At 39.7% G+C, this 12,082-nt stretch overlaps 1 protein-coding gene and 1 long non-coding RNA gene across 2 annotated transcripts in view; one reads left to right on the top strand and one right to left on the bottom strand.

Moving 5' to 3' along the window:
* CIP2A (cellular inhibitor of PP2A) overlaps positions 1 to 6,633 on the bottom strand; it is a 30,742-nt gene extending 24,109 nt beyond the window's left edge. The window contains exons 1-4 of the mRNA XM_032219847.1: positions 6,414 to 6,633; positions 3,747 to 3,894; positions 2,688 to 2,794; positions 737 to 831 (exon numbers count right to left, since the gene is read on the bottom strand). Coding sequence (XP_032075738.1) covers positions 737 to 831; positions 2,688 to 2,794; positions 3,747 to 3,894; positions 6,414 to 6,515 — 452 coding nt within the window. The 5' untranslated portion in view covers positions 6,516 to 6,633. The remainder of the gene's footprint in view (positions 1 to 736; positions 832 to 2,687; positions 2,795 to 3,746; positions 3,895 to 6,413) is intronic.
* A 263-nt stretch (positions 6,634 to 6,896) lies between these two features.
* Positions 6,897 to 12,082, top strand: part of LOC116510339 — a 47,760-nt gene continuing 42,574 nt past the window's right edge. The window contains exon 1 of the long non-coding RNA XR_004255631.1: positions 6,897 to 6,974. This is a non-coding gene — a long non-coding RNA (uncharacterized LOC116510339). The remainder of the gene's footprint in view (positions 6,975 to 12,082) is intronic.

Raw genomic sequence — 12,082 nt, forward strand, 5'->3', positions numbered from 1 at the left:
TTCTTGGAATTTGTCTATGAAGATTCTGTCATCCAGGTCATGGTTGTCATAAATGCTTGAAACTCTCATGATGGGAATGACAAGAATTTTAGCAATCAAGTATTATTTTAAAGCTTTAGGTAAGCTTTGTATGTTCAAAATCTTCATATGTGATAGAACCAGTGGTGGGTTGCAGGCGATATGCCCCGGTATGTGTTTAGCCCAGAGCACCGGATACCGTTCCAGTACTGTGGTCCGGAGGGCCCTCCTGCCCTTGCTTCTTACCGTCCTTTTATGTCTTCAGCGCTTCTGCGCACGTGCACAGCGTGTACAGCACCTGCGCGACACTCAGATGAGAAGCTGGAGCATCACAGAGGCTCACAGAAGCTCCAAGACACACGCATGGGCTGCGCGCACTCATGTAGACGCCGTAGCAATCCGCAACCCACCACTGGATAGACCACACTGATAGTAACCATGAGAAATGCTCAAAAGAAAGCAGGGATTAATATACAAGGATAAAGTATCTTCCCTTTCTTGCACTAGTGTAGCAGGAACATCTCCAATTAGAAAGCCTAGTCTAAACTTCTAGAAAACAGTCCAATATGCCTCCAAATTTAAACTCAGTTGTCACATATTTCCATGCATCTCAAGACTGCATGGGTTAAGTTACACAGAATAACCGAACTGAAAATTCAGGGATATAAATGTGCCTACAACTGCAGATTTATTTAACAATTGCATTTAAGAAACTTACATCCGAAGCATTAGGAAAGAAATTAAGTCTTCAATATTAGCACTGGCTTGCAGTATTCTTGCATTGTAGGTCAGTTTCTGTAGCAGTTGAATACTCTGTTAAATCAAATCAATGAAAGTATAACTGTTTGCATTAGATTTATCTGCATTTATTTTTCAGATGCATAATCAGATAATATAATATATTATATTATTTGGTTTTAGAATTTAAATATTTTGTTTCCACCATGGATATTTTATTAAAATGTTTGTAATTGTTGTAAATGGCCAAGTGCCTTAAAATTGTGGTGGATATAATAAAATTATTCAATTGAAATGGTATTGAAATTATAACCTACTGATTGCACTTTTAGAAAAATCACTATTTAAACAAAACCAAAAAAAAAAAATGAAATTTAATTATCAGAGGGCAATGTCAAACATTACAAAAACTAAGTCAGACCAAATATTCTTTCTTGATAAATCCACCTGTTTTCTTTCAACAGGTTTAGTCAATAAAATGTTGATCTGAGTAACGCTTAAAGAGATTTATTATCATTACTACTGTTGTCCTTTATTTTACATCTAAGTTAATGTAAAACTTTATGATATAGCTGATGGAGCATGCATTTATTTTATTGGACAATAACATAGTCTGACATAGGTCCAGAGTTGTCATAAAATTCTTCTATTCAAATAGGAGAACATTTTATTCTTCCGGCTTTCAATGTTTTTCTTGGTTCAGGTCATCTCTTGGCTTCTTTATTAAATTTATATTTTTACAATTTAATATCTTGTAAACTGTCCAGCCAAATTTACAAGAGGAATACTTGCAGTTCCAAGATGCATCAAGATTATAGGCAGATACAGTTACTGTGGGTGCCAGAGACTGTCTATTTCCTTAATCGCTGATTAAAATTGATTTCATTTCATCTATGGGTCTGGCTTGATTGATTCTCAGAGATTGTTTTAAATCAACCTGGCTAACAAAAGCTATTAGCAAACTCCAGTCCTTAAGACTCTTTTGACTCTTTTAAAAGTCTATGTCCATTAGGATTGAAAATGTCAGGAGTTATCTTAAACAACGTATCTGGGATAGTGATTTTCACACCACTTTAAGCTTAGTATCTAATCTTACAGTTATACCCTAAATTCTTCTCAAATCGGCATGTGCCATCATCTTATATCTCTTCAGCCTGGTCTGAATTCTGAAATTACACGGGGCTTTGATCTTGACCAGGTTGAGGCAGTTCTGCAGTTCTCTGTATAAAACATTCCTTTTCAGCAACTTGATATCTGTGTAAATATGACACTATGAAAAGCCTAAGCTCCTTTGCTGTACTGGTAATCTCAAAAGATATAATTATATCTTTTTTTAAAGAAAAGGAGTCTGGTAGACAGTATGTTTACTGGCATTGCTTCTATCTGATCAGAATTCTGTCATATTTTCCAGGTTGCCCAATTTTGTGCTATTATTTGTTGCCCTATCTATGTACTGTCCTAGTTATAGTTAAAGTTTAGCACATTTTTTTTCCTGATTGCCACTGCTAAATGTACTACAGTTCTATAATAATGTATTTCATATCATTTCATTTATATATAGTTTTAAATTTTGTTAATAATAATTAAAGATCAATGCATTTTATTATTGCCATAATAAGCATTGGTTGGATTGGAAGTAGCAGTTTTTAGATAAAAATATAAGAAGCAATCAAATTGTGCTTCTAAACTATATCAATTAAAAATTATATTTCTGATAGAAATTGTATAAATACTAATATACATTATTCTGATTTTTCTAGTATTTGTATTTCAGCATAGTCTGAATGCTAATGAGACAGGATCTGGAAACAATTTACATAAAAGACCATTGGCTGCCAATATTTTAAATGGCAATAAATAAATAAATAAATAATAACAATAAATAAATGTAATAATAATAATTTCTTACATATAAAGCATTACATTCTTACTTGCAATATTACTGGGTCAATAGGATTTGTAGAACTTCGAAGAATTACACTTACAAGGGCACCACACAGATTGTAAGCATTCTGAAGGGCTTCTCCGGTTTCATTATCTAGAATAAATGTATCATTAACACTGTAAGAAATATATTCAGAAAAACTGAAAAAAATTAGAAAAGCTTTCAGAAATGATAAGCCTCCACAAAATCATTTTTTCTACGTTTCCATAACCAGTTCCATCCTCACCCTAGACATTGTACAGGTAGTCCTTGACATATGACCATTTGTTTAATGACCATTTAAAATTACTGTAGTGTAGAAAATGTGTCCTACAATTAGTACCCACACTTACAACTGACACAGTATCTCCGTGATTATATGATCAAAATTCAGGCACTTAGCAACTGACATGTATTTATGGACCTAGCAAAATCTTGGAGTCAAATAATTGCACCTTCCCAGGGCACGCAAAGTCAGTGGGGGGAACTGGATTAGCTTAGCAACTGAGCAAAAAAAGTTAATAAAATCAGGCACAACTCACTTACTCGCATCATTAGCAACAGAACTTCCAGTCCCAATTGTGGTTGTATATCAAAGACTATCTGTATGCATATATTCAAAATACAAACTAACTAAATTTAACAAACTGAAAACGTTTCAACTGTTTTTCTACCTCAGATTTTATATTTTGGAGATAATTCATTTCTGATGAGTCATAACTTCTTGTTTATATATTCCACAATTTGTCATAGAAATAAATAAGGTTGTACAGAATATGTTACAAATAGTATATATCATGCTAGTTATCATTATTTTACTTTGTTATTATTTTTACAAGAATTAAACTATTCTGCTCCAAACCTGTGCAATAAATTATTTTTTTTAATCCTCATTCAAGGAAGTATGATTCTAATAACAAGTGAACTCCTCTTTAATTAAAAATGTAATAGGACACACAGCCTATTTGAAAAAGAAAGAAATCAGAGCCATCAATAAGATTATGTCACATATATTCCCAGCTATAAAATAACTTATAAGTGCATCTCAAATACATTTAAAACTTACCTAACTGAGAAAGCAAGCCTACAACATTCAAAGTTAATGGAGGGCTTAGATTTGGGTCCTCAATAAGTTCTACTAAGCAATTGAGGCATTCACTTGGTAAAATATGATTTGATGCAAACAATTTTGTCAATTTCAATCCTGAAATAACCTGGGGGGAAAAAAAAGAAGTGCTAAAAAAAGACAATTAAAACTTCTAAGCTAACGGAAAATATAAATATATATAATGACCTTATTCAAGTGACAGAACCTGGTGTGTGAGAGCGCCATATGTATATACAGTATAATCAAACCTATACAATTACTCAGAAAAATTGTAAGGTTATGTCTATGAAGTGACAAGTCAAGTTCAACTTGAGACACTCTACTTTTTGTTTAATTTGCCAATTACTGGTATATTAACCTGTTGATATTTTTTCTTATGTAGCAACATCATTGAAGCAATGTGTTTTAAAACTACAATAGGTTTATTAGATGCAAAGCACAATATGCAAAGATAAATCAATTAATCCCTATATCAGAATTTTTTTTGTCCTTGTCATCTGGAAAATAGGTGCCCAATTACCTTGAGGTAGAACGGGCTGTCTATACATTTTATAAATAAATAAGACAATATTATCCTCATCATTACATATTTTAAGAAATGTTCAACTATCAAACAACTATAGAAGATAGAACTTGCAAAACAGCTCTGTACTAAACATATCTGTATCCCACTTGACTATCAGTTTATTAAGAAGTCAGCCTATGTATTGTGACCTTGTAGCTCTTCTGCACAGAGCAGTAAAGTACAAATATGCAGCTTGGAAACCGGCATAAAAATACGCTCAACTCAGACTGATCAGACTTTAGACTCATATTTTGCATTGACAGTGAAGCACTGGAAGCCTGGGGTAGAAGAAAGCTACAAGGGAAAACATTTCCCTTGATGCTACCTGCTGGAAGTAACATAGTTGTAATTCAACAAGTGGTACCAAGACACTATTCTCTCCTTCTTGCTTTTCTTACATAACTCGTAGTATGAGAAGCAAAACAGAAAAGAGAGGATTTTTTTTCTCTGTTCTTATTTCTTTTGCCATGGGTCACAACCATAAGCAAAGTGGATAAGAGAAGCAAGGGAAGTGGGTCTTGTCACCTTCCCCACACAGAAGTACAGACCAGTTTCAGAAGTGTTATTTCTTATTAGAGGGAGGGAAGAAAGTAACACTCTCCCAACCCCACCTCTGTCACAGGTGCAGATTGCAGAGTCCCAGCACTACTACAACCAGTTAGTGGTTGATATGTTTCTCCTCCCCCACTTGCAGTATGACTTATACCCCAACAAAAACATCTATCAAGAGACATTTGTTTAAACACATATGTGTTTTGATATCATTTATCCCTATCCACTTTTGCTCTTTCAGGCACAATAGGGAGCAATTCTAAGGGAATTTTCACTCAAAGGTTTACCAAGGCATGGCTAAAAACGAACAGATGGACTTATCAGTCTTATATCATAGGTGGGACATCAATTATTTGGCTTGGAATCTTTGAGAAAGAATATTAATCAAATCATAAGAACTGTTTCCTGTATTCTATAATAAGTATTGCAAGGACTAAATATCTAGTTTCAGAGATTCCATAACCCATCTTTATTTCCCAGAAGTTCCCTGGCTTAAATCCAAGCATTATTATTAGATTTTTACCTTGCCTTTGTATTTATTTTTATACTGGTCACTCAACGTGGAAAACATGCCCAATATTCCTATCTCCTATTTTCAATCGTGTGAGTTGGGTTGGTCTGCTACTGATCTGAATTTTGTAAGGGACTTGACAAAGCCTGTACTTGGTGGGTGTACAACTGACATTCCTGCAGGGAAGATCCCATAAGGTTATAGTGGAGATACAGAGACTAAAGAACCACTTCCATTCTCCTTCAGCAGGGAAAAGAAACTCCTCAGCCACTGTGGAGAGGAAGGGATCCCAGTTTCCCATTTTCTCTCCATGAGTTAACAGATTAACAGAGTTGGAAGGGACCGTGTAGGTCATCTAGTCCAAACATCAACCCCTCCCCCACTTAAACAGGAGACCCTACACCATTTCTGACAAATGGCTGTCCCGCTATCTTCTTGAGATTGGTTGGCAAGAAAAGTGAGAGCAATGGCTTTTTGGCACAAGGGGAAACACACACACACACACACCACATGACTTTCCTATGGTCAAAAGATCAATGGCTGTGGCCCGATGCATGAATCACAGCCGCAGAGCTGGGCCACGTCCCCAAACGGATTTGGGGGTGGCGTCTTTGCCTGTACCGGTAGGGGCTGACATGTGTCACTGCCAAAACGAAATGGCAAGGGTTGCCTACATAAAAGGTCGAGGATCAGTTGAGGACGGCGTCCTACATTCAGTTCTTCAACGATTACTGGCCGTCTTCGCGCTAGGAGCGACCAGGGCATAACATATTCGCCCTTCACCACTTCGTTTATATATGGATCTTCTTCCGCATATCTTTCAACAGTTCGCAAAAACGAGGCAGTACTGGGGGAATTGTCACGGAAAAGCTTCGATAACGCTGAGGCAGCAGCGGGTCGGTTATTTGAACGCGCCTTCTTTCTCTACCTGTTTCTAGTACAAAATATCCGAAAGTAGAAGAGGGGGGCGGGAGCTTTGAACCGGGTGGTTTCTCACCTCTAAATTCCGCTGGAGCAGCGCTGCGTTGGGCTGGGTGCGGGCAGCTCGGTACTGAGAAGCCGCCAAGAGCAGAGACTTCATACACGCCGAGGCGTCCATGGCCTCACCACCCTCAGCACAAGTCGGCCAGAGACAGCGTCAGCCCTCACCTCGCCAAATTCAAACATTTGTATTTGGCGCCTTGGCCGCCATTTTGCCCCTGTAGCTCCAGTGAAGGAAACCCTCCGGAGTTGGGCGGAAGCCTCCGCCGCTCTAGGAAGCTCGTTTGCATGCTGGGAACCAACGAGAACTATCTCGGCTGGGTGGTTGTGTTCGCGTTGGGCTCGGAGGTCTACCTCATCCATCGTCTCCACCCGATGTAAACTCTGGCCAGGCGTACTTCAGGCCAGTGTGTGGGGTGGCTATTTTTGCTTTCAACCAATGGCTTTCGTAAGGTTCCGTCCGCGAAAATCCCACGGAAGTCAAAGAGAAACTGCGTCCGTTTCTCAAAGCGTGTTGGAGAGAAGGGTTTTGGGCAAAGGAGGGGTGATTAGACGAGGCGTTGTAAAATACAAGCAGGTAAGAATAGGAGGAGGGAAAATCCAGGCTGATTTTTTAGAAGTTTACTCTCGTTTTGAGAAGGAAAGGGTTGCGGTGTCTTTGACCTCGTTTTATTCTAAGTTCCCCTGAGATAGGATAGAGTAGAGATAGAATAGAATAGAATAGAATAGAATTCTTTATTGGCCAAGTGTGATTGGACACACAAGGAATTTGTCTTTGATTCATATGCTCTCTGTACATAAAAGATAAGATACATTCGTCAAGAATCATAAGGTACAGCACTTAATGATAGTCATAGGGTACAAATAAGCAATGAGGAAACCATCTCAATATAAATCGTAAGGATACAAGCAACAAAGTTACAGTCCTGCAGTCATAAGTGGGAGGAGATGGGTGATAGGAATGATGAGAAGACTAATAGTAATAGTAATGCAGCCTTAGTGAATAGACAGTGGTGAGGGAATTATTTGTTCAACAGAGAGATGGCATTGGGGGTGGGTGGTGGGGGTGGACTGTTCTTGTGTCTAGTTGTCTTGGTGTGCAGTGATCTATAGCATCGTTTTGAGGATAGGAGTGGAAACAATTTGTGTCAGGGATATGAGGGGTCTTTAAATCTTCCCTAAGGAAAAGTGACCAGCGTTTTCATCGAGGATTGAATAGGGAGAGAGAGAGGGATTTAGTCTTCTTCTTTTCTCATCTGGAAGTAAGTGCAGCCATGCTTGTATCTAAAAAGCTTTGCCAATCCATAAAAAAATGCAAGGCACCAAACAACAACCTCCCAAAAGATCCACGACCTTATAAACAGCAGAAATTCAGCATTGTTGAGCTGCATTGGTTGCATGGTTTTGCTGATGCAGTTTTCTGTGACAAGAAACATTACGGTATGGTAATTTACCAGATTATAATGGTAGTTTGTCATGGTGAAATTTAAAATTAAGGGAATAACAGTGTTGGAAGGCACCTTGGATGCTTTCTAGTCCAGGGGTCACCAACCTTTCGGACCTCCAGGACCACTAAATTCATAGTTTTAAATCCAGACCAGTAATATGATCTGCCTAATCATGTGACTGGGTGGGTGTGGCCAACTCGATATCACTCACGTCAATGGGTGCTTCACCAGCCTCTACTTGCCCCTCCCCTCCCAGCCATTCCTCGCCTGGGCTCCTTAGGGCTCCAACAGGAAGCAGTTGTTGGAGCTAAGCAGCCACCATGAGAAAGAATTGGCAAACCAGCTGGCTCAGTTCAAATTGGATCTGACCAAGAAGGAGGCTCAGCAAAAGCACTGAGGACTATGAGCATAGGCTTTCCAACTAGCGGGAAGACCTGCAGGAGTGCAAGGCCAGGTACCAGTGCCTGGAGACTCAGTGGGCTGAGATGATCAGCCAGTTCCAGGCCATGATGCAGTCCCACTGGAACAAGGCCCTCTGGCTCTTTGCCTCCAGCAGCACTTCCCTCCAACTTTTGCCCAAAGCTCCACACCAGGAGGCTGAAGCAGACCGCAAGTCGGAAGTTTTGCCCAACTCCAGCCTGCACAAAAAGACCCAGAAGGGGGAGACTCTCTGCAGCAACACAAACGTTCATTGCGCATATCCAGCCCAAAGGCCATAGTTTGAGGACCCCTGATTTAGTGCAATATAAAAAATGCAAATAAATTTTCAGCGGACCACCAAAATTTTCTCACAGACCACGAGTGGTCCATAGAGCACCAGTGGGTGACCGCTGCTGTTCTAGTCCAACCCCCTGCTCAGGCAGGTAACATTATTTTTAGTGGATCTTGTTCGTATTTTCCACACAAATACTATATGGATGCTGAGTCCATGGTATTGGAATTATGACTAATTCAATAGTTTATTAAATAACAGATGGTCATTTCTGCATGGTGTTGGTATGTTATTTCTGAAGTTTCTTCATTTAGAACAATTAAGTTCCTTAGGATCTATACCCTGGAACTATCTATCCAAAAGGTTTTTATCTTGCCAGAGTTTTAAATCAGTTTACATCATCCTCTATAGCAGGGTGTCAAACTCACGTCTTCACGGTGGCGTCACATGAGGTATAAGGACTTCCCCCCCCCTTTGCTAAACCAGGCATGGGTGTGGCCAGCGCGTGACTTATCCGGCACACGGGGCAGGAGTTTTGAAAACCCTGCATTATACTATTAATATTATACATTTAAGACCACACCATCTTGTAAAAATGTATTGATAATTTAGCACCATAGACTACTTAGAGTAAGACAACATGGGCAGGAATTATGACTAACCCTAACTCCTAAACTGAAAGTGATCCCTTACTTTTAGCAAAATTATATAACAGATATGTTCAGTGTCTCTGTATGTAATGTGTGAAAATCAGTGTTCTGGTTGAATGAACACAGGTGATTCATCTTCAAAGAGTTTCACAAATCTGTTATAACACATACTTTTTCAGTTCTATATGTTTCCAGACAACTTAATAAGACAGGTTATTGAGGATAGGGAAAACAACAATTACTGTACTACATGTGTCTTAATATAATAAAATAAGCCAACAAAGATTTGTATGTGTTTCTGTGTATATGTCTCTATAATGATGAAATAATACTCCTAGTTGGGAAATGGAACACACTGGCTAACAACTCTTTAGCTGAACTAAGTTTCAGATAGCCTATTGTTTACTGATGACATTGGAAACGACTCCAGCAGTCTTGCTGTTTTCCCCCCTCTTTTTTTCTTTTCCATTCTTTTCTAGTTGCCATACTTGTCATAACTGTAGTATAAGGAACTATTTTGGTCCCACTTTGAGCAGTCTCTTTCAATCTAGAAATTTTTGAATGCTGAAATTTTTCATTTTGCCATTCAGACTGTTTGCAGAGTTTTGAAAGATCTAGCTACCCCCTCACTGCATCATTTGACACACCTTTTTGTTTTAGCAAAATATGACAGAATGGCTGGATCTGTCGTGGTTGTAATTTATTTTTTATCCTCTCAGACTTCAACTCCATGTCTGTCTTTTTCATTTTTTTTCTCTAAATGAAAGGGAGATCCATGATAACAGGATCATTGTTACCATTATTTAGACAGATTTGGAATAGGGGCTTGCCACAAGTTTAAACAACAGGTCACTTTTTCACATGAATTTTCTGTCTCATCCTAGAGAGTTAGTAATTCCTGGTCAAATAGATTATATGATGAGTTAATTGAAGACCATCTCACAATTTAATTAAATAAGTGGTAGGTTGAAGATGATATCTGCCAGTGACGGGGAGGCAGAGCCTCACCACTGTCATCATGAAAAGGAAAAAAAAATTAAAAGGAAAAAGGCGGAGGTAGTTGCTGCCAGAGTCACAGTGGATGACTCTGCTTAGTGCTTAACTGTTTAAAAAAGCCTCTAAAAAAGTGCCCTCTACAGGAGGAGGCGGGAGAACCATGTACCTCATTTAGTCTGACTTTATGATCACTCGAGCAGAGTTAAGCAAGGGTTAAAAGCCAAAAAATTCCTTATATAGATAAGGAACATGATTCTTTGCCTCCTCCTGTAGAGGGCACTTTTTTAGAGGCTTTTTTAAACAGTTAAGCAGAGTCATCCGTTGGGGACTCTGGCAGCAGCTAACCCAGCCTGACCTCAGCAGCTCTTGCCTTTTTCCCTTTATATTTTTACATGTTCATGATGGCAGGCAAGAGCAGAATTGAAATCCTCTGTGATTGTGAAACAGCTGGAAAAGGTGAGTGGGTGGGAGGAAGGGGGAGGAATTCAAAATTAATGTAATTTGTAAGTAATTTGTGTGTGTGTGTGTGTGTATGCGTGTGTTTGTTTCTTCACTCAGGGAAGGGGGTAGGAGAGGCAGGGAGGGCAGCCTGCCAGCTTTCTTTCTCTGTGTCGGGGCAGCCCACCAGCAGAGGCGGGTCTTTTACCCGCCTCTGTTGGCGGGCTGGCCCTTTCTTTTGCCACAAAAGAAAGAAAGCAGCTTTTGGCCACCCCACTTCTATGTCTGACATAGAGATGTCCCGCGGCTGCACCTGTCCCAAGCCCAGCCCTTCTCTCCGGCTCCTATGCAGAGTGGTGGCCGTTTGCCGGCTCTGCTGGCGGAGCATCCCGCCACGCCTGGCTTTTGCTTCCCACCCAGAGGGAGGATGGCTTGCCTGATAGGCAGCCTCTTGGGCTCTCAACTCGTGGCTTGGTTCCAGTGCCGCTGCGGGCTCTTCCCGTGAGGCAAGAAGGATCACCGAGCTCAGGCGGTAGGGAATGGCAGCCGGCCCCTGATTCTGCAGGACGTTCGCAACGGGCAGCGCCCGGCTTCGGTCTGCCGGCCGACTGTGCCATCTGCAACGGCAGCCCCGGGGATGGGTGGAAGGTACCGCGTTCAATGGGGGGCAGGATGTGAGAGGAGCCGGAACTCAATTTACAGCCCCAAACCCAGACCGCCTCCTTCTCCTGTCCTAGATGTATACTGTGTAACCTTCTCGCTCAGTGGGACTTGGGGGGTGGGGAACCAGGTCAATGATCGGAAGGCGACTGAGCAGGAAGCGTTGGCAGCCCATAAAAAGCGATCCATGCGGGACGCCTCTATGTCGGACATAGCAGCGGGGCGGCCAAAAGCCGCTTTCTTTTAAAGCTTTAAAGATTCTTCATGCATTAATGACAACTTTTTATAGAATAAAGAGGCAAATGTTTCTGCTGTTATTTCCTGTGAGACAGATAATTTACGAAAACCTTACATACTGGCTGATATTATCAACCAATGTGAAAGTGTCAAATCCTATGTAATGGAAATGATAATTATTTTCCACAGGCTTCTGTCTTTTTGTATACATAAAACTTTAGTAAATTGAAAAACAATCAAAAGAAATTAAAAACTATCAAAAATATACAGCTAAATGTTATCACCACCATAGATAACTAGCTATTTGAAATACATTATTTTGTTTATATTGTTCCAAAGTTTAAGATTTGAAGCAATGGATTGTACTTCTAAGAAAAGTAATTCAAAATTAAGAATAGGAAGAACTTCTCAATAGTATAAACTGATAAGAGTTCTTAAAGTCAATGTAGTATGACTATAGTACTTGTTAAACACACACCACTGGATATTCTGGAATTGGACTTAGTGACTTTTGAGGTCCTTTCCAAATTCTTGATTCTTGAAA

The sequence above is a fragment of the Thamnophis elegans genome, chromosome 6 (assembly GCF_009769535.1).
Source record: "Thamnophis elegans isolate rThaEle1 chromosome 6, rThaEle1.pri, whole genome shotgun sequence".
Classification (NCBI taxonomy): domain Eukaryota; kingdom Metazoa; phylum Chordata; class Lepidosauria; order Squamata; family Colubridae; genus Thamnophis; species Thamnophis elegans.